Source organism: Anguilla anguilla, chromosome 7 (assembly GCF_013347855.1).
Source record: "Anguilla anguilla isolate fAngAng1 chromosome 7, fAngAng1.pri, whole genome shotgun sequence".
NCBI lineage: Eukaryota > Metazoa > Chordata > Actinopteri > Anguilliformes > Anguillidae > Anguilla > Anguilla anguilla.
In genome coordinates this window covers 43,932,906-43,956,708 of record NC_049207.1, presented here as the reverse complement: position 1 = coordinate 43,956,708, position 23,803 = coordinate 43,932,906, and the positions used below count along the sequence as shown (strand labels likewise).

Genomic DNA, 23,803 nt, shown 5'->3' with positions numbered 1-23,803 from the left:
ATGCATCCAAACACCCACACACATACAGACATGCACACTCACACACGTATCCAAACGCCCACACATACACACACAAACACACACACAAAGACACACGCATACGCATACATGCATCCACACACACTCATACACACATGGCTTGCGCCTGTCAGATTACCAGGTGAAATAGACAGTTTCCGCAGTGACCGGGGCTTCCCTGGGCAAGGCCTGCTGATTGGATAAGCCACCAACTACCGACAAATGTCTACTTCCTGTCATAAAGTGAGTTTTAACCTACCAGAAACATTTACAGGTCGTCTGTGATGAGCCATGATACGGTCAGTGAGCTGATACTATCGGCGAGCTGTGATATGGATGGTGGTCTGTGATATGGTTGGTGATCTGTAATATGGTCAGTGAGCTGTGATAGGATCGATGATCTCTGATACGGTCAGTGAGCTGTTATACGGTCGGTCATCTCTGATATGGTCAGTGAGCTGTAATACGGTCGATGAGCCATGATACGGTCAGTGAGTGGATACTATCGGCAAGCTGTGATACAGATGGTGGTCTGTGATATGGTTGGTGATCTGTAATATCGTCAGTCAGCTGTGATACGATCCATTAGCTGTGATACGGTCGCTGATCTCTGATATGGTCGGTGATCTGTGATGCGGTCAGCGAGCTGTGATACAGTCGGTGATCTGTGATACGGTCGGTGAGCTACATGTCATTGACGATGCAGCTAATGCATTGGGTCAGTCTGTAATCCTGTGCAGTCACAGCATTGTGCAACAAGACTACAGACAGCCAGACTAACAGACAGACAGACAGACAGGCAGAGACTTCCTCTGAACTAATCATAAAAACCTCACGTCCCAATTACCCGACTGAAGCAGTCGTCATATCTGTGCAGGTAATGAAGTCAAACAGGGTGAGGAGCGTAAATCTCTTTCTCTAATGAAGTGTCGTTCAGTGGACGTATCGCATTAACCATGCAACACAGTGGAGCACTGATTTTATGCAGCTGTAGACAGGTTAATTACCAATTTAACAGCAGTCGGCTCAACCCATCTGTCTTCATGTGATCACAATGGCACAGCCTCCCCATTGGATAACGAACGCGGACGGCGATAAAGTTTGTTCTTCAGGAATCCGGTCTGCTCGCATTGTGTGTTAGGCCAACAGGTCGATGATCTCCGGCGTGTTAGGCTAGCAGCTGAATGATATCAATGTGACAGGCCAGGAGATAGGGGATATCAGTGTGTTGAGCTAGCAGATGAGCAGTGTTAGGCCGACAGAGTGATGCTATCGGCGTGTTACGCTAGCAGATCGATGATATAAATGTGTTAGGCCAGTAGATTATTGACGTCAGTGTGTTAGGCCAGCAGGGTGATGATATCATTTTGTAAGCCCAGCGGATTTAGTGTTGATGATCAGGGTTGATGATATCTCTCTCTTTCTCTCTCTCTCTCTCACACACACACACACACTCTCTCGCTCTCTTTCTCTCTCCCTCTCCCTCTTTCTCACTCTCTAACATGCCGGCGCATGTATATACTCTCTCCTTCTTTCTGACACACACATATTCATTCCATCACACAGTGAAACACACACTCTCACACTCTTTCTATCACACACACACACAACACAGTCCTCTGTTGGTCCTCCAGGGGGCTGATGGGAACTGTGGGGGGGGGGGGGTGAGGGTAACTCTGATCTCATTCAAATGCGCGTGATGCCGTCAATATTGACGTTATGCGCCGTGTTGAGTTTGTATCGTTTATGATAATAGCCTTTCGAAGAAATCATACAGATAAGAATGTGGTGGATATTTGCTAATGAGAACAAGGCTCTGCCTTATTTACCTGCCTCCCACACACACACACACCCACGCACACACAAACACACACCCACACACACACTCACCCACACACGCAAACACACACACACACACACATACACTTACCCCCCACACACACAGACAGACACACACACACACAAAATGAAATGTCCATCAAGATCAGAGCAGTTCTTGGAGGCCTGGATTGGGGAGCTGCTAGCTTGTGCACATTAGCGCTGTAGTGCCTTCGCCCATTTCATGTGGATCAGAGGTTCACCTGTGCATCTCCTGCACCTGTCTGTAGCACACAGACACTGCAGAGAGAGAGAGGGACTCAGTGTCACTTTATCTCCGTGGCAACAATATTTTAAATTCACCAGAAATGGCTGCAATAGTGGTCACAGCATTTGGTATTTCTTTTCGTTTGCATGGCTGCTACCAAACAAACAGGATGGACGTGTTGAAGGAATTGTGCAAGAGCAGGAAAAAGACTGGAGTGAGCTGGATAAATACAATATTCGGTCGAAAAATAGTTCCAAAGCGGAATAATAACATACAGTATGAGGCCTCATACAAATATTGGGGAAGTCTTTCTGATATTAAGAAATGTTTACATAGAAACTTTACAGTAGAAATATAATCTTAGGAGTAACAGCTCACCTCTCTCTCTCTCTCTGTTAATTATAAACACTTTCATTCAGCTCTGAGCTGAATACACTTACAGATGACCTTGTGAAGGTAACAATTTTTCTTTTCACACAAAATACAATACCGCACGCAGCATCCATCTTGTGTGCTTGCGTGTGTGTTTGTTTGATCCCTGAAACCTGGGTTATTTTAATCATGTCTGTCCACAAGCACAGCAGTACTCCCCACGGATCAATGCTGAGCCATTCCTAAGAGCACAAGCCCAGAGCAGCCTTTCGCAGGAGCAAAAACAAACAAAGATTAAATGGATCCCCCGACACATCCGCACACATGCACACACTCAAACACACGCGCACGCACCCTCGCTCAAACCCGCATATACACACCCACACACACACAAACACACACACACACACACACACAGTTCCGATGTTTGATATATACTGTAATATTGAAATAGACACAGTTGTTGTTTGTGAGAGGCCCTCTTGGGCCCAGGAACAGGCCGTTAGCCAATGTGGCTGCTTGCTAATGCCGATCTTTCTGGCTGCACTCGGGTTCGACAGCACCCTAGCGTTATCAACCCCCCCCCCCCCATGGAGCGCGCGTTCTTACACATGGACCACAGGCCCAGACCGAGCCAATACATGCATACATGCACATACACCACGGTTTCGCTGCCTGCTGTATTATTCCATGAGTAATGCTGTAAATGAATGCACTGTAAATAAAACAAGCGCTGGTGTACAGTGCTTACTGCTTTCAGAACAACAAAGCGTTACGTTAATGTGCATTAAAATTTAAACCACAGTGAAGCTGTATGTTCCTGTCCCCCCATCATTCTAACATACATTCAAATATGACCTCATGTCATCCATCCATCCATCCATCCACTATTTAACCTGCTTATTTCTGATCAGGGTCGCAGGCATGCTTGAGCCTATCCCAGCATGCATTGTGCGAGAAGCAGGAACAAACCCTGGACGGGTCTCCAGTCCATCGCAAAGCTATGACCTCATTTGACCTTTACATTTCACAAATATGACCTTTAAGTCCACATAATCGCACAGGGGAAATAGGGCGTTCCTTAATCGTTCGATTAAGTTATCGCGCATCAACAAAGCGCACTTGAAGTCATATTAATAATGCAGTTGACATATTGATTAATACTTCCCTTTATTATTGATGGGTTTGGGAGAAAGGCTTAATTTCCTTCCTCCGGAGGAAGGATCCGTGAGCAGGTGTGCGGCAGAGAGCGGCGGAGCCCGGAGGATCTAATAAAGCACGGAGGTGTGCGGGGACGTCACGCAGAGGAAGCGGAACTGGCAGGGAGTCGCTGGGACTTTCTTCAGCCTCGCTACAAATTAGCTGTTTTTTCTCATTTAGCTACCTGAGCGATATTTCTGCGAATTGATCGAGTTGACTAGCAACGTCCGGGTGAACAAGAAAATATGAGTTAAATACAAATGTGACAATAGGAGAGTTTTGTGAAAAATGGTGACATTGTTTGCATATTTGTGAAGCGCATTTGTTCAGGAGGTAATCTTGTCAATTTGAATAACTTCACAAATGCAATACGTGCAGGTAAATGCAGCATGCAGCGTGTGCAGGTAAATGCAGCATGCAGCGTGTGCAGGTAAATGCAGCATGCAGCATGTTCAGGTAAATGCAGCATGCAGCGTGTGCAGGTAAATGCAGCATGCAGCGTGTGTGCAGGTAAATGCAGAGCAGTGAGGTGTGCAGGTAAATATAGCACTGTAATGTGTGAGTAGGTAAATGCAGAATTGTACTGCATGTGGCAGGTGCAAGCCTAGAGTGATATTAAACTCACTCCACCAGCATCCGAGACCATGAAAGATTTACTGGAACAAGAAGACAGAATGGAAATGCTTTGCATTAAATCTGTCTCAGCTGCTGCTGAACAAAGCCTCTCTACTCTCCTACCCCTGAAATCGAAGCAGCGAGCAGACACACACACACACACTCACACACTCTCACATGCGCAGACACACACACACACACACACACACACACAGACTCACTCACACACTCTCACGTGCAGACACGCACACACACACACACACACATACACACACGTGCACATATGCACACACACACAAACACACACACATGGTCAGACACACATACACACACTCTCACTTGCAGACACGCACACACATGCACACAGACACACATACACACACACACACAAATGCACACTCACACACACACACACACACGCACACACAAACACACAGGGCTTCAGTGGCAGTGGCAGAATAGAATTCAAAGCAGCAGTCACTCACAGGTAGCAAGTCCTTTCCTCATTCAGCAGATGACATCAGACAAAGCAGAAATGGCTGTTGGCCAATGAAATGGCCCCTGTTCTGACAGCACTGGAATCAAATCAGACGGCTGATATGTGAGCCATGGGGGGGGTGTTTGTGGGTTTGGGATTTTGGAGACGGGACTGAGGGATCCCTGTATCCCCTGAGGGACAGATAAGAGGACCCTGAAGAGCCCCTGCAGGTGTCCACGCAGACGGTAATTTTGCGCAGTTTAGCCCTAATTACAGGCCGATTAGACCGACGCAGCTCAGCCCGAGCGGATCCAGGAACCACTGGGCCGATGCCCTCGCGGCGTTACCATGGAGACGCCAGAGACCACGGGAGAATAAGACGTGCCACACGCAGGTGACTCAGGTCACCGAGTGCACGCACGCACACGCACACACACACACACAAACTCACGCAGTGCATAACACTTCAGAGGGAGCGACACTGTGGAAAGTGTGACGCGTCACACGCTGAAATTCGTTAACCCCTTGCGTCGCACCAGCCCAAATTCGGGCCAGAGTGGGCTTATCTGCATTCGTTCTGCTTTTTCACTGTGAAAATTTCAATCTACCTGGTCATACAATACACTGTTTGAAAGTGTTAAACTCACAGTTCTATCTCTACAAACTATTTTAAAATGCTAATGTTTCAATGACAGCGGTTCCTTATGGTTCCTTATTTTATAACATGTGGGGAGGCAAGGAGGGTGAAAGGGGGAAGGGAGCTAATTTCAGTTCTTCCACGAGCATATAGCATACAAAATATAGTGTTTCACACCTCTAAACACCCATAATATTTGGTAACCAAGTGTCCTTTTGGAGTCCCCAAATGGCCTTTTTCGACACCCGTCTAGACACAGACTAGAAAAGCAATTCAGAATAACAATATTGGTGGTATTGTCATCAAATTTTGAACCAGGATTTTATCCAGCACTGTTGCTGTGGCACCCCATTGTGTTTCCAAGCCCACGAGGCACAGCCACAAGCATCTGTACCCACTCAACAAATATATCTTTTAACATATCTTTTGTTCTCAGTGTCAATGTGTTTGAGCTTCTGTTACTTTCTTCCAGTAATATTTAGAGTAATTCAGGCTCTTTGAAACCAAGCTCCCATGGGTTACCTTTCAGAAGAGACTAGCATTATGCCTGTAGTCAAAAGGGTTCAAGAATAGTAACAATTTTATTTTGGGTATTTCTTTTTTCAGGGGGCACTACAGAAGCGGGTTAACCCTTTGGGGAGTGTACCAAACTCTTTAAAAGTGTAACTCTCACTCTGTGACACTTCAAGACAGTGTAACTAAATCTTCAGACAAAGGAACTCTAACCCTTTTGAGTGTAACTGTAACCCCATAGAGAGAGTAGCTTAATAAAACATTAGAGCGACACTCTGTTACACCTCAGACTGTAGCTCTGTAACCCTTCAGAGAGAGTAACTCTTTAACCCTTGAGACAGAGTTACTGAATCTTCAGAGAACATAACTCTAACCCTTTAGAGTGTAACTGTAACCCCATATAGAGTGTAGCTCTGTAATGCCTTAAAGAGTATAACTCTGTAACCCTGTGGAAGGCATAACTGTAACTCTTTAGCGGTCGTAACTCTATAAGCCTTTGGAGAGGGTAACTGCAGCTCTTTAGAGAGCGTGTAAACCCTTTAGAGTGTACCTGTAACTGTTCAAAGAGCGTAACACTGTAACCGTCTAGGGAGCGTAACGCTATAACCCTTTAGAGTGTAACTCCGTGACCCTTCAGAGAGCACAGCTATGCAGCTCCTTAGCGGGCGTTACACCAGTTTCCAAGCAGGTCTGCTTTGATGCCGGAGTCAGCCGCGAGCTACAGATGTAAATCAATGAAGCAGCCCAGTGTCCGTGTGAACTCACCAGGGATGGAGAACACATCGGGCTCATTATTAAAGTGAGCTACCACGAGAAAACCATTTCCCGCTCAAACCCCCAGCAGCCACATAACCTCTGGCACTCTGAACACTGTGCTAATAAGTTAGCGGTGGCTCCCATTCACACACACACACACAAGTTCATAGAGTTCATTGATACTCTCAGATAAACTGGTTGTCACAGCGTGTCGCAAGAGCTCGCGCCAGAGGTGCACGTTTCTCTGTGAATATTAATGAGCCCAGAATGCTGTGCTTTGCGTGGGTGAGAAAGATGGCGTATTAAGTAACAGTCACACGCAGCTTTATGAGACTCTGGCCTGACCAGGCTTTCTGCACTTACTGATCACTGCTCACACTGAATCAATGAAGGCACACAATATATGTGTGTGCGTGTGTGTGTGTGTGAGTGTGTATGTGTGTGTGTGAATGTGTGTATGTGTGTCTGTGTGAGAGTGTGTGTGTGTGTGTGTGTGTGCATGTGTGAGTGTGTGTGTGTGTGCATGTGTGTGTTTGTGTGTGTGTGTGTGAATGTGTGTATGTGTGTCTGTGTGAGAGTGTGTGTGTGTGTGTGTGCATGTGTGTGTGTGTGTGTGCATGCGTGTATGTGTGTGCTTGCATCCCTATAACGCACTACAAGGACATCATAAGAAACAGATTGGCCTTTATTTATGCATTTCTGTTAAATGGGCTGCTACCTTGTTTGTTAGCAGCTGGGGACCTGTGTGTAATGGAACCATCTGCTCACAGGTGCAGCTCATACAAACCTGCTTATTTCACACACAAATTGTTACAGCAATAATAGGTGCAGTGTACAGTATTCTGTATGTGCAGTGTGCAGTGTTCTTTAGGTTCAGTATGCAGTGTTCTATTGGTGCAGTGTGCAGTGTTCTATGGGTGCAGTGTTCTCTTGGTGCAGTGTGCAGTGTTCTATAGGTTCAGTGTGCAGTGTTCTATTGGCGCAGTGCCCAGTGTTCTATGGGTGCAGTGTTCTCTTGGTGCAGTGTGCAGTGTTCTTTAGGTTCAGTGTGCAGTGTTCTATGGGTGCAGTGTTCTCTTGGTGCAGTGTGCAGTGTCCTTTAGGTTCAGTGTGTAGTGTTCTGTGGGTGCAGTATGCAGTTTTCTGTAGGTGCAGTGTACAGTGTTCTCTAGGTGCAGCGTACAGTGTTCTGTAGTAGTATAGAGGTGCAGTTTTTCATATCATTGCCATGCAGGCTGCCTCTCAGGGTCACCCTTACCAGAAATGGAAGGGATTCAGAAATTTAGAACAGGGCAGGACAGCCCTCCCTCTCCCTCTTGCTCCATCTCCCTCTCCCTCTCTGAGACAGCTCAGACAACGCAATGACTTACTGCTAGGCTTTCATACATTCAGGCAACAGCACTTCTTCACGGTCCTATCTGCTCTGAAAATCAGTGAATCAAGGAGATATGTGCTCCCTCTACAGAACAGAACTTTTTTTTTATTATTTTTTTTTTTTTACAATCACCTCTGTGCTTCACAGGTTATTTTAAGAGATGGAAATACAGAGGAGTGAGAAACCGCAGATTTTTGAATTCAGCCTTCTATGTCCAAGAGAGCTAAATCATGTGACTCAAATCAAACTTTGGCTCCATGCCACAAACTGAAAGAAGCGGATCAACACACTGGTTTTGACCCAATTTAAAATAAAATATGACAGCCGCAGTTGCACCAGTGACCACCAGAGCTCCTGAAATCCCTTCAAAAGTAAAGCGTTTCAGATGCATGAACTAAGAGAACCTTCCTCTAAATCGTTGGCCACTTCCCTTTATTAACTTCAAGGGAAATTGATCCCCTGGCAGAGATCAGGAAGGAAGTCGCCACTGTTCTTTCTGGAACGGAGTCTGAAAACCCGCAGAAACAAACAAACAACCCCAGGCTTAAAAATTCACCATTTAATCGCATTAATTCAATAAGAATCAGTAAAATGGAGGGAGAAGGGCTTATGAGCTTTCCTTCTAATGACATATAAACACCCCGTTTTGCAGTACCTGTCTACCTGTCCGTCAGGAGGGGAATCTCCACCTCCTGCAAGACCCTGTGCTCAGACTACTCCCTCACTCCCCAAAAGTGGTCCGATTTCTCAAAACATATCAAGGCTCAGAGGCCAAAGCCTCCCATTCCTGTATGATTTTAAAGGAGATATTTTAAAAGGAGGTGCAGTAAAAGTGTGCGATAAATAAAGGAGGCACAGTAGAAGTGTCTGATAAAGGAGGTTGAGCAGGAGTATGTGATAAATAATGGCACCTCCTCCCTCCCCTGCATTTCCTGCTCATCGCAGGTGGGGGTTTATAGATTTCACGGGACACACAGTCAAAATTATAGTATATTTACTATCAACTCTGTGCTAGGCACAGAACAATTACCTGAAACCATTACCTGAAAACACATGATTTATGGAACCCTTGAGGGGGGCTTTTTATTGTTTTTGGGGAGGATTTAAACTAAGTTTTAAAGGAGCTGTTAACCAGTCTTTTCCTCAGCCAACCTGCAGGTAGGCAGACTGAACGGAGGAGGCGCTGTGGGACCCAGCAGCCTCGTCTCTGCAAAAGAGGGAATTTTCACATTTTCACAAGCGGAATTCCTCCTCCGTGGAATCCACAAGGCGGTATCTGCCAGGGAAATTTTGCAACAGTGTGAAATTTTCCAGCTGTAAAAACATCCCCTCCTTCTCTCCCCCTGCAACACAACTGTGCTCATCTGCTGAAAGCTCTCCGCCCATTCCAGCTCTGTACGAAGCTCTGCGCACACACTCCCACCTCACATCACACGATGGTCTAAATATTACCGAGGACATAAATAGGTGTGGCCTTTTACACACTGTGTGTGTACACACTGATTCTCACACTGAGGACCACATATTGTGGGTACACACTAAGGGTCACTTCCTGTGGGCACAAACTGAAGATAACTCCCTGGGTCTGTCCCAATACTTGATAAATGCATCCTCCTTTCTTCCACTACCACCTCCTCTCCTCCGTACCCTGAAAACCGATCTTTGTGGCCTCCCTCGCTCCAATATCCCAATATAGGAGGAGACAAGTGAAGCAGTTTAAAACTCGGCCTAAACCGAACTTTCTCCATGAAGGATGCATTGATGTACGCTACCACGGAACTCTTTTCACGTTTCTTTGTGACATCACCATGCTCACGCCCACAGAGATTGAATCACCATCCAACAGAATCTGACACCATCCAAACTTTAGAAAGCAGAGTTGGTGGAGAACCCGAATTTCCCCAATTATGCAAGATATTTAGCCAAATTTGTGTGTGGTTCAGTCGGTTATTATGACACACAGTATCCTACCCGAAGGCTAGATTGTCGACAACAGATGACAAAATGTCAGTTAGATTTGTGGCTCTAATCTAATAGACAAATTTGGCAATTTAAGACAAGGAAACGGGTTTTTTATTTCCTTGTATGCATGTTGCTTAAGTGAACATGACTGAACATAAATAAACATGGCAGCTACCATTATTTCACTATGTGAAGAGTATCCATGAATTAACTTATTCAACCATTTCCTAAGGACGTATATTACCAACAAATTTGATTTCAGATATTAAAGTGGGAAATAAATGTTTTTCAATGTGAACACTGAACATTATGAAACAATAACTCAGATAATATGAAGCGACAGGTTAATTTAGCTAATCGACGGAAATGTTTCCGAATTAGCCTGTGAGATGCAATGAACTGCCAATAGAATGTAGGCTGTCACAGTATAACTATAGGATATGAGGTGAATTAGTGCTCTGTCTGTTCAGACATTGGGCAAATCAGGACTCTGAAATTATAGTAAATTGTTGTTTGCACATACTGTGAGATTTTTACTTACTTTCTGTTGCTTATGACACATTGACCAGTGTCTTGACATTAACTGCAATGCCAGGCTCATGTCTGTACAGGTTACAGTACAACTTACAAGCTATTTTGCAGCTTTAAATGGGCTGATCATGCATAAGATGTGTGATTGGCAATGGGGCTGTTTCTGAGATCAGCAAAAAACTAGCACTTATGATAGGGTTGTTGCCTCAATAGTTGGCTTTTGTGACGGAGAAGCCGATAAGCGGTCTCAATTTTTCTTCAGGCCTCCTCTTTCTCTCCTTTCCTCCACATACCTCTGGATAGGAGATGAGTGGTATTGGGGGAGTGGAGGAAAGGAGGTGAGGAGTGACAAGTAATAGGACACACCCTATGTGTGAGCACACTGAGGATCACTTCTTGATTGAGGACCACTTCCTGTGGGTACACACTGAGGATCACTTCCTCTGGGTACACAGCCAAAGCCCCCACTCATAGGTAATGTACCCCACAAATTCTATAGAATGTAAAACTACAACTTAACTGAAGAAATGCAGGCATGTAATAAAGACTTTCATATTGTGGAAATTATCTCTGATCCTTGAAAAATTCCTTTGGCTACGTGAGATTTCTTGGTTCTTCTGGGTTTTGATAGAGGGGTAGTTTGACACTGACGCACACACGCACACACACACGCACACACACACACGCAGTCTTTAGCAGGTCACTGTGCCCTGGACGTCATTAGAACAGCTTCCATCCTTCCAGGCGCGTGGCGCAGTAATGCATGCAGAGTGATCTGTAGACCGGGGTAATTTGTCTGCCGCTGGAAACAAACGGCAGAGATGAGATGAGTCCCGCTGGGGAACTTTGTGTGAATGCAGAGACACAGACAGACTCAGACTCATAATGGCTGTAATAAGTCTATTTCAGTCAATGCGGAGACCTACAGCTCAGCTTAGCAACAGCAGGCAAAGCGCGAGCATTTCATTTGAGTTTCTCCAATGCAAGACGCAAGCATTTCATTTGAGTTTCAGTATTACAGGATGTGAGCGTTTCATTTGAGTTTCTGTGATGCCGGATGTGAGCATTTAAGAGACACACTGCTTTCTCCGTGTTTAATGGTACTGTAAAGTAACGAGAAACATGCAAAGCATACAACTGACAGCCAACAAGATTAAATGAAGTGAGTGACTGAATCAGCCAGTGAGTGAGTGAGTGAGTCCATGAATCTGTCAGTCAGCCTGTGAGTGAATGAATCTGTCCGTCAGCCAGTGAGTGAATGAGTGTGTGAGTGTATGAATCAGTCAGTCAGTCAGTGGGATGCCCTATCTATTGTCTTTAGTGCTACTTTTTCAAGGAACAGCCAGAAAAAAAGGCATTGGTAATTCAGAGGAAAATCATCCTGCAGCAGAGCTAATCTCCTCCATCTGAGAACAGAGATGAGCTGCAGTGTGAAATGCCACAGACTCGGCTTGAACCATCTCTGCACCAAGAAATATCACAGTATACCCTGTACGCACACACACACACAGACACACAGACACACGCCCACATACACACCCACATACACACACACACATACATGCCCACATAAACGCCCACACACACACACACACACACCCGCCCACATACATGCCTACACACACACACACCCGCCCACATACACAGAAAAACACAAGCACACACATGCATATGCTGTACATATACATTGCATTACCATACTTGTTGTTTTGGCTCTGTACTGCAGCACATTGGATTTGTAATAAAACAATGAATATGAGGTTAAAGTGTAGATTGTCAGCTTTAAATTGCAGGTATATATCTATGTTGGGTGAGGTAAACCATGTACGAATTGTAGTTTTTAAAACATAGTTCCCTCGTTCTGGGGGATCATAAGTAATAGGGAGATCGGCTGCTCTGCTGTTTCTTGGCCAGCTGTGAGTTCCTGTATCATTAGTTCATGCACAAGAATGCTAACAAAAGGTCTAGAGCTGATTCTAGGTGTGGAATTTGCATTTGGAGTCTGTCGCTGTTGTTGCTCAACATGAGGACTAAAAACGTGTCAATTGCCAGTAAAGCCGACCATCATGGGGTGGAAAAATAATTTGATCAAAGACATAGCCAAAACATTGGATGTGGCAAAATCATTTGTTTGGTACGTTGTTAAGAAACAAGAATGCACTGGCGAGCTCAGCAATAGCAACAACCTGAAAGACCACAGAAGATCACTGTAGTGGCTGAACTAAGAATACTTTTAATTGTGAAGAAAATCCCCTTTTCAACTGTTGGATGTTGAAATGTAGGAGACTAAAATAGAGATGTACACCAGCATGCCCACAGAGGGTTCACTGTAAGATGCTAATTACTGGTTAAGACTCAAGAAACGGAACAGCCAGGCTTGAGTTTGCTAATAAGTACACGATAAAAACAACTTAAGTACTAAATACGACAGCTTTATTTAAGATAGTTAATTCGTTCAATTACTTCAGGTCCCCAAAAATGGGGGAACTATGTATAAAAGAGCTGTAATTCCTACATGGATCACTGGATATGAATGAAAATACCCTTAAATTAAAGCTGAAAATCTACACTCCAAACTCATATTCAATGTTTCATTTCAAATCCAATGTGCTGGAGTACACAGCCAAAACAACAACAATTGAGTAACTGTCCAAATACGTATGGACTGCACTGTATATGTACAATCACATGCTCATAAACATTCAGAACACATACATACAGCACATGTACACGCAATCTCTCTCACACATGCACACGGACACAGAGCGTACGCCGTCAGAGAGAGAGAGAGAGAGAGAGAGGGAGAGTAACAGACCGAAAGGGAGGAGAAGAGATAGAGAGAGGCGTGTGTGTGCGCGTCCGGCCAGTTCCTCCACAGCGAGCGCGTGATTCCCGCGAATCCCGCCAGCGAAGGACGTGCCCGCTTCCAAAGCAGGAAGCGCATCGAGCGCGCAGGACGAGCTGCGTCCCTGGAGAATAATCACGTTTGATCCAGCGAGCGTTACTGTGGGGAACGAAAAGGGAAGGAACCCTGCAGTGGTCGAGGTTTTTCAAAGGCAGATACGCTGCTGAGAGACGTGGACAGACGGGTGATTATAACCCTCCCAGTGTACAGTAATCATAGAGAAGCGCGACGCTTTCAACACTGGGAAACGCCGCTCACCGATTGGCCGTTTTAGTATGTTTGTTACAGTCGGCCAGAGAGCCAGACATGTCACAAAGAGATAAGATCTCAAGGCTGCCATGACAACACTCACCCTTCCTGTCCAGATTAGAGATGGGCAAAACTTGAAAAACTGATAAAACAGTTATACGGAGCAAAATAAAATGCGTTTAGCCAACTAGCCTAAAAGACAGGGTTCTAAATTTGCTGCATTTCAATCCAAACCAACGGCCTACCTAAACTATAGCCAAGATGTCCTTTTAAATACAAAGTTGCAAAAGCAGTCACAGAATGGATTTCAAAAGCACATAATTTGGCCAACACAAGAGCGCAAATTACAGAAAAGTGACATATGGTGGGGAGTACAGACTGGACAACTTCAAATGCATGGAGAGGACATAACAGTAATAAGGTGTTAGGTTTACTGAATCTTTAAAATATATATACATATGTATATTCCATAAAATTTAAAAACAGGCTAAATATCAAACGAATACTATTAAACACAAGCCTACGAAAATCACAGTGAAAATAGGACACTGTAAAAGAAAATGGTTTTTAATTATTTTAATAATGTTGGCACTTTATAAATGCATCTATTAGTTGAGAGATTTTACTAACCATTTAGCATTTTTGTTAACATTTAGCAATTAAATGCTTAGAAGTCACACTCAGGCCAGATCTGGTGATCCCTATGTAGGCTACATGTCTGCTCTGCTGATGTATGTCCCGACAGCTGTGCTGTAAAAGTGAGCCGTGTTTGGCTGATGCATAACTGCGTGCGTTTGGCTGTGAACTGTGATCACAGCAGCAGCCACTCATACACCAACACCTCACGCCCTCAGAGACTAATCTCAACATGTAGGCTAATCAGTGTACATTCTGTTGGTCAGTACAGAGACTTCATGACCAAATCATATCTCATATCATAAACCCTGAGTGTCCGCCAAATCATCTCATATCACTATAATCCCTGAGTGTCCCCTGAATCATATCTCATATCATCATAAACCGTGATTGTCCCTGAATCATATTTCCTATCCTTAACAACCCTGAGAAAAATATAAAGTATTAGAAATCAGGAACATATCTGTGAATACACTCAGTATTGGAATGCATTTGAGAATATATTCATATTAAAGAAACATCACGTGGCATGATGTCACAGGCTACAGGTCAGGGTGAAATCTGATTGGGTATTGTAATAGGGAGGGGGAAGAGTCATGGCAGCATGGCTTGGTGAGTATAAGAATCTCAAAGCAGAGTGTTTGTGCAGCTGCCATGGTTACGGAGTGGAGTATTTGCACACGCACGCTGGGCAGGCCGGTCCGAGGCTAACTGAAAGGACACTGGAAAACACACACGCGCATAAACACACACACACACACTTGCATGAACAGACACGCACACGCATGCACACGTGCACACACACACACACAGATGAACAGACACACACGTGCATGTATACACACACGCACACACACACACACACACACACATGCATGAACAGACACACACACACATGCACACACATGCACACACGTGCACACACGCACACACACACATGCTGGGCAGTCCTCTCTGAAGCTAGCTGAAAGGACCCCAGTTCTGGGACACAGGGAATACCCCTGGAAGGGTGCCCCGGACCTGGCTCAGATGCAGGCAGGACCTGCAGTCCCACACGCAGAGAACCAACAATCAATAAACGCTACAAAGTCTGTAACAGGGGACCTTTAACACTGAGCACATGTGCATAGTGACTTTAGAGCTGTCACTGTACACAAGACAGTTGCTAAATGCCTGAGAATACTGACTGAGCAAATACTTTAACACAAACACAAATATACACATTTTAACACATACACTCTACAACACACACATTATAACATACACACACACACACTATGACAGATACACTACAGCACACACACACACGCTATCCCACACTATACATACCACATACTAACACTATAATGCAGACATACTATAACACACACACACTAATCTTTAGCAGTTCAGAGAGTTGAGTATAAGTGCACGGGGGGCATAGAGGTCTATACTGCAGCGCTGCTGTTTTAACAATCACATCCTTTAGCAGTTAGCATGCAAACTGCACTGTGCTTTATCAGCTTTATTAGCACAGATACCCTGCTCAGGGTAGGTAAGCGCTGTGGTACAGATACCCTTCTCTGAACAGGTTAGCGCTGTGGTACAGATACCCTTCTCTGGACAGGTTAGTGCTGTGGTACAGATACCCTTCTCTGAACAGGTTAGCGCTGTGGTACAGATACCCTTCTCTGAACAGGTTAGCGCTGTGGTACAGATACCCTTCTCTGAACAGGTTAGTGCTGTGGTACAGATACCCTTCTCTGGATAGGTTAGCACTACGGTACAGATACCCTTCTCTGAACAGGTTAGTGCTGTGGTACAGATACCCTTCTCTGGATAGGTTAGCACTACGGTACAGATACCCTTCTCTGAACAGGTTAGCGCTGTGGTACAGATACCCTTCTCTGGACAGGTTAGCGCTGTGGTACAGGTAACCTTCTCTGGACAGGTTAGCGCTGTGGTACAGATACCCTTCTCTGAACAGGTTAGCACTGTGGTACAGATACCCTTCTCTGAACAGGTTAGCACTGTGGTACAGATACCCTTCTCTGGACAGGTTAGCACTGTGGTACAGATACCCTTCTCTGGACAGGTTAGCGCTGTGGTACAGGTAACCTTCTCTGGACAGGTTAGCACTGTGGTACAGATACCCTTCTCTGGACAGGTTAGCGCTGTGGTACAGGTAACCTTCTCTGAACAGGTTAGCGCTGTGGTACAGGTAACCTTCTCTGGACAGGTTAGCGCTATGGTACAGATACCCTGCTCTGCTGTCCTAGGCAGATGAGTACAGTGGTACATAAATTCATATTCAAGGTTTTTCTGAGTCACACACAAAGCTTGACTGCAGCTTTGAACGAAAGCCAGCACCCTGGCAGCCGATCCACCGGTGATACGCGGCGTCATACTCTCCTGGGGCTGCTCAGCCTTGTGGGATACTGGAGCGTGTGCTCGGACTCGCTATTTGCGGCGCGTACCCCTGTTGCGCTGATCTGCAGCTCTGGCGCTACCCGCGCCGTACCTCATAACAGCAAAACCTGCAGCAAGCAGCACCCCAATTCCCCCTGTGGATCAATAAGCACCACTCTATTATACTCTGCCCCATTCCCTTACCTTCTGCTCCAGGAAGTTCCATTCTATTCTATTACACTGCAGATAAGAGGGGGGGGAAAGGCCGCAAAGCGTCCGAGTTTAGACACCCCTCGTGTGGCCTGGCAGATGCGGGCAACTGCCTCTCCGCACAGAAAGTGAGTTTATTCATGCAGTGAATTACTGTAGGCCAACAGACTGAGTCTGCATAATGAAGGGCAAGAGAACACACACTCCAACAATACACCACTCTCCTCGCCTCACCTCCTATTATTTCAACAAAAAAACAAGAGACTCAGCAGCCCTCACACACTTCACAAAGCCTACCGACTCGTTAGCATTATCCTGCGCAGTGACTATGGGCTGGTTAGCATTACTCTGTATTGTGGCTACAGGACTATGGGCTGGTTAGCATTATCTTGTGCACTGGCTATGGACTGGTTAGCACTACTGTGTAGTGTGGCTACGGGGCATATGGGCTGGTTAATATTATCACGTGCACTGGCTATGGGCTGGTTAGCATTACTCTGTACTGTGGCTAGGGGACTATGGGCTGATTAGCATTATTCTGTGATGTAGCTATGGGCTATTTAGTATTATTCTGTGCTGTGGCTATGGGTTGGTTAGCATTATTTTGTGCTGTGGCTATGGTTCGGCTAGCATTATGTTGTGCTGTAGCTATGGACTGGATAACATTATTTTGTACAATGGCTATGGGCAGGTTATCAATATTCTGCACTGTGGCTCTAGGCAATGATGTCCTCATATGACTTCCATTATAGAAACCTAACTTAATATTTCTTTAATATAGTCTAATTAACTGTTAAACAGAAAAAAAAAATTCATTCCATTATTTTTCTCTCAATAGAGTGAAAAACGGTGCCTGTGGCTTTGCAGCTGAAGAGCATTTTTACTCCGTGAATTTTTAATGAAACCATTTGAGTAGCAGCTCAGCCGAGGCTTCAGCCATTTGTGAAAAGATAAAGCAGAGGGTACTAATAGAAACACACACGGACTCAGAAAATCCAACATTCAAATGAGAGCAAGACTGCAACACTGAAGTGCCCGAACTGGAAACGCGGTTTATCTTTATTTAATACCGGTAAAAACCCAGAAGTCATATGACAAGGTTCTCAACTGCACAGCACGCTTCCCAAGGCAGAAGCAACAGCAGTTGTTTTTTTTCCCCTTATTTTTCAGCTGAGAGACAGACAGAGAATGATGACATATCTCTCTAACACAATGCCACCGCGCTCCTGTTGTGACGTGAATATGTTATTTCAAAAAATGTCACTGTGTGCTACATTCAAATAACTTTATTCTGTTCTTGTAACTAAGTCCCTGGCAGCACTTTCCTAGTCTCTAGATATCTGGGCTGAGGTGACAGGTCTAGGACACGCCAGGGGAAAGTAGTATGTTTGTTTATTTTTCCACAAAACTATGAATAATCAATATAAAGAAAACTCAAGCCTTCCTCTCATCTCCAGACAACCCACCAGAAAATGAACAATACCCAGTCACAGTAGCCTTACCTTAGATAACCTAGTTTGTATGAAATACCATGTATTAAATGATATCAGCATTAGGCTCTTTCATGGGAATGCTGCTTAGATTCATGTTTTCAAAAAAACATGCATGAAAGACATAAGCTATCATGGATGGCAGAGCCACTATCCAATCAGAGGACTGATATGGGCAGGTATATTGTCCAATCAGAAAACTTCAATGAGCGTGCATATTGTCCAATCAGAGCACTATTGTGGTCAGGTATGTTGTCCAATGAGAGAGCGTGATATGATTCGAGTGAAACTCTGCAGTTCTTGTTCTCCTCTGTTCTGTGACCCTGCCAGAACATTCTGCTGTCCAGACTAGCTCTTCACAGATGGTGGGTGAAGCGCGCTGCACATGCAGAGCACACATCGCAGTATCCCTCCTTGCCACAATGCATATAGTACTACACATCCCAGAACCCCTTCCCGCATAGAAGTGTAGTGCTTCCATTCCTAGCCACAGACACCGAGGGACTGTTAAAGTGGAAGAGTCTTCATCCTCTGAAAGTAAACCCTTTGGTCAAACCAAAACTGAGTGAGTATGTATGTGTGTGTGTCTGCGTGTGTGTAAGCATGTGTGTGTATGTGTGTGCAAACAGGTGTGTGTGTGTACACTTGTCAAATGCATTCATACATGTGTGCATTTGTGTGTGTGTGTGTGTCCCAATAATATTACTGCGCAAAGAAACTGACAGATGTAGGTCACCGTGACGACCCTGGCTCTACTGCCAACCTCCATGTCATGGATCAGCGCCAGCCAGTACAGACTCACAGCTCAAACACACGTCCGCATCTCAGAGCCTACATAAACTCATCACCACACCGTACATCACTGCACTCAATACATGTAAACTCATCAACACACTGTACTCTACTGCACTCAACAGCCAGAAACTCATCACCACACTGTACATCACTGCACTCAATACATGTAAACTCATCAACACACTGTACTCCACAGTACTCAACAGCCATCAGCACACTGTACTTTACTCCACTCAACACTTATAAACTCATCACCACACTGTACTCTCCTGCATTCAATACCCATACACTCATCAACACACTGTACTCTATTGCACTCAACACCCAGAAACTCACCACCACACTGTACTCTACTGCACTCAACACCCAGAAACTCATCACCACACTGTACTCTACTGCACTCAACACCCAGAAACGCATCACCACACTGTACATCACTGCACTCAACACCCAGAAACTCATCACCACACTGCACATCCCTGCAATCAACACCCAGAGACTCACTAACACACTGTACCCTACAGCACAAAACACCCATCAACACACAGAACTCTGTTGCACACAATGCCCACACAGAAACTCATCACCACACTGTACTCTACTGCATTCAAGGACCACAAACTCATCACACTACTCTACAGCACTCAACACCCAGAAACTCATCACTACACAGTACCCCACTGCACTCAACACCTGTAAAATCATCACCACGCTGTACTTCACTGCACTCAACACCCAGAAACTCATCACCACCCTGTACTCTACTGCACTGAATGCTGATGTTAGATGGTAGGAGATCTTTGTGCTTATCTTACATTTCCATTCACACTTAGCAGATACTCTTATCCAGAGCGCTTAACCAGATTGCATTATTTCCATACAATCCATTATACGGCCAGAAATTTAATGAAGCAATTCAGGTTAATCACTCAGCTCAGTGGTAAGATTGCAACAATCAGCTGGGAATTAAACCCACAACCTCTGAGCCACATACCGACTACACCTATCTAAACATTAACAATACTATATAAGTAAAAAATAATGTAAACTTAAATATGTCACTATAACATCTCCATAATCGTATCATAATGTTACAATAACCGCATTTGGAACTTTGTTTATCATCTGAAGGGTGTCTATTTTAAATACATTTTCTCAAGTGCAATGCAAAACGCTGCCAGATGCCGTTTCCCCCGTTAGGGCAACAGTGCGGACTGGGAACTGCGGCTGCCAGGTGAGACACTGCTTTTGTGCACAGAGAGTAAACTACATCGCATTACAATTCCTCTTCTAGATACCTTCGGTAGCCTAAAATAGCCGTATCCAGCCCGCTATATAAATGCATGATATGTTAAGTTCTATCGGTTACGGACCAGTTTCAACAGTACCTAACACATCATGGCTGTTAAGTTGAACGTGGCCGGCCGTTTTAGGCCCGAGTGAAAGAATCACGCAGCTAGCCAGCAGCGCTACCATTTACACCAGAGTGAACCAAATGCACATGAAACTTGTAATAAACAAATTAAATAAAATGCCACACCCACGAGCAAATGTGTCAAGCAATTGCCCACTTGCAAGCGAGCCCGATACTTTTACGTTTTATGACAGACAACGAAATAAAAGCACACAAGGCGGTACGCACATATCACTGACACAGTGCGATTTACAACAACGCAAAACAACCCGCTAGAAACAGGAATTCCTCGGAGATTTCCCGTCGGGATCGGATTACACCGCACAAACTGAACACACCCCCTTTCACACAGGGCATCGATCCCGCTACTTGGCAACAATGAACAACTTTACAATCGAGTTTAAACGTCGAATGATGAAGCTGTAAAAGAGGACAGCCCAAACACCGCTCCGCAGCGCTACGCCCCTTCATAACAACAATGAGCGACAGACAATAGGCAAAGTTTATCATATCCATAACGCTGCGCAGCATTTTGGATTCTTGACTCAGGATAGTTTTTTTGGGGAAAAACAAAACAATGGTACTACGTGTCATGAATTATATGCTCCTTGGCACGGCGGGGTCGCGCAGACATGCGGGCAAAACCTCTGTAGCAGCCGTGTTTACGCTGCTCGCTCGCTCGCTCACCTTGTTTGACACACTTGAGGCGGACGGGGTCCTTGCAGTGTTTAATGACGGCGAGCACATCCCGAATGGTGAGTCCGGCCACCGGCGTGTCATTGACCTCCAGAAGCAGCTCGTCCTGGGACAGCTTGCCGCTCTGACAGGCCACTTTGCCCTGCTTCACCTCTCCGAGATGCGGGAACTGGCCGTTCTCGGCGCCTCCCTTCAGCTCGAACCCGAGCTCGCCTTCTTTATTCCTGCAAAGGACGGTCTCGTGGACTTTGTTGGTCCAGTGGTTTTTCTTTTTCAAGGTTTTGGACATTGCTGGAAAAAGATGAATATTACATGAGGGCGCCCATGCAATAAGTTGTTATCCTTCCCCTCGCTCCGGGTATCGCCTGCCCCTGAATAGATGCTTGACGTTTTTAAATACGCTGGATGCCAGTGTTAATGTCCATGCCAGCTATCGCACACAGCAGCTGGCTACGGCTGCGTTTCCCTGTAACGGTGGAGGAGCAGATTCTCTTGCAGTTGCAGGGAAGTGACCCGGATGTGATGTCTGGAGGAGGGGAGAACAGGGCTCCGAATCTCACCGCACAGGGAAAACCACGGAGGAGAAAAGGCTGAGCGGCGGGAAGAGTAACCCACGGCAACCAGCCCGACACTGCATGCGCCGCCGAAAACGCACGGAGGAACGTCAGCCAGACGAACCATCTTCACATTCCCCGCTGTCTAGCTTCTTGCTACATCACGCCTCGAAAAACTGAGAGTGAAAACCGAATAATAGCTTATTGCCTATGTGATTAATCGGGCTTCTACGTTTTGCCGTCAGTTGGGGGAAAAGTAGCCTACATTATTATGTGTCTGTGTTTGTGCATATCACCCCTCCCCTAAATAATTTCACATTTTTGGTGTTTATTCATTTACCTAATAAGTACCCTTAATAAATACACTACGTTAATTTTGCTGTTTATCTTTTAGTAAATTTTACAAGCCAGGATTTTTAGCCACCAGAATTAATTTTGTCTTTTATTTTTGAAAGTTAATTTCAGTTCATTGTGTGAAATATGGTTCTAAAAAGTTTTCAGTGTTTATGTTTTACATGTTTATGTTGCAACAAAGTGCCTTTTTCTGTGGTTATATTTTGGTGAACAAATAGCAATGATCAGAGCTATTATTATTATTAAACAGGTATGAATTAATGAGAGACAATTTCTGAGAAAAAAAAAAAAACATTTTCTGATATCATAATAATGACCCAGCTGTGGGCGTGTCCTATAATGATTCAGCTGTGGGCATCTCCTAATAATGGTCCAGCAGTGGTCGTGTCCTAATTGTGATCCAGCTGTGAGCATCTCCTAATAATGATCCAGCAGTGGGAGTGTCTTAATAGTGATCCATCTGTGGGCGTGTTCTAATAATGATCCAGCTGTGGGTGTGTCCTAATAATGATCCAGCATTGGGCGTGTCCTAATAATGATCCAGCAGTGGGAGTGTCCTAATAGTGATCCATCTGTGGGCGTGTTCTAATAATGATCCAGCTGTGGGCATGTCCTAATAATGATCCAGCAGTGGGAGTGTCCTAATAGTGATCCATCTGTGGGCGTGTCCTAATAATGACCCACCTGTGGGCGTGTCCTAATAATGATCCAGCAGTAGGTGTGTCCTAATCATTACCCAACTGTCGGCATGCCTTAGTAATGACCCAAATATGGGCATGTTCTTAGGGTAAAGCCACTCATCTTCTGATGAGAAGCTAATTCGTAATCGCTTCCATTCATTTAAATGAGAGCCAATTCTTCACGTCCGCAAGGCATGTAGAGACAGCTGGTGATGCGAGGCAAGGTGGCCAAGCAACCCGGAAGGAAGAGACAGAGGATGGCATGATAACCAATCAGATTAAAGATCTGATGTGTCAATTGTCCCCAGAAGACCACAGAAGTGGGCGTGTCTTCTGTTACCAGGAAGTGTAGTTGTCCCTGTTATTTGCCATAGGCATTTACAATAAATATAAGCAAAGTGCACCTATATTACCACCATCATTCAAAACAAGCATGTTTTGTTATTTTTAGCTAATTAAACTTCTTTACTGGCCATAGGATGCAAGCGGACTACATTTCCATACAGCATTGAGTTCAACAACGTCCCCTCCCCCTTTTATTATGCCCACAAGCGGCTGATTGTGTGAGGCGAGAGCGATGTCAGGTGATCTCGCCGGAGGACGTGTGGCTTTACCCTTATAATGACCCAGCTGTGGGTGCGTCCTAACAATGACCCAGCTGTAGGCATGGCCTAATAATGATCCGGCGAGGCGCTAATGATGCAGCTTGTACTAATATTGACTCAGCTGTGGGCGCGTCCTAATAACCACCCGACAATTGGCATGTAGGAAAATGATCCACCCAGTTCCCTAGAGGTGTTAGGTTCATATACTCAGCCAGACTGTTAAAAGGCTAAAGATGTGTGAGTGGGCTGCGTTGGGATTAGAACTCTGACACACACTTTTGCAC

General features: G+C 45.1%; 1 protein-coding gene across 19 annotated transcripts in view; it reads right to left on the bottom strand.

Annotated features, from left to right (window-relative positions):
- LOC118232252 (membrane-associated guanylate kinase, WW and PDZ domain-containing protein 2-like) overlaps window positions 1-22,114 on the bottom strand; it is an 84,004-nt gene extending 61,890 nt beyond the window's left edge. For all 19 annotated transcript variants that reach the window (XM_035427060.1, XM_035427061.1, XM_035427063.1 and 16 more), the window contains exon 1: window positions 21,318-22,114. In XM_035427060.1, the coding sequence (XP_035282951.1) occupies window positions 21,318-21,615 (298 nt within the window). In that variant the 5' untranslated portion in view covers window positions 21,616-22,114. The remainder of the gene's footprint in view (window positions 1-21,317) is intronic.
- Between the last annotated feature and the right edge of the window lie 1,689 nt (window positions 22,115-23,803).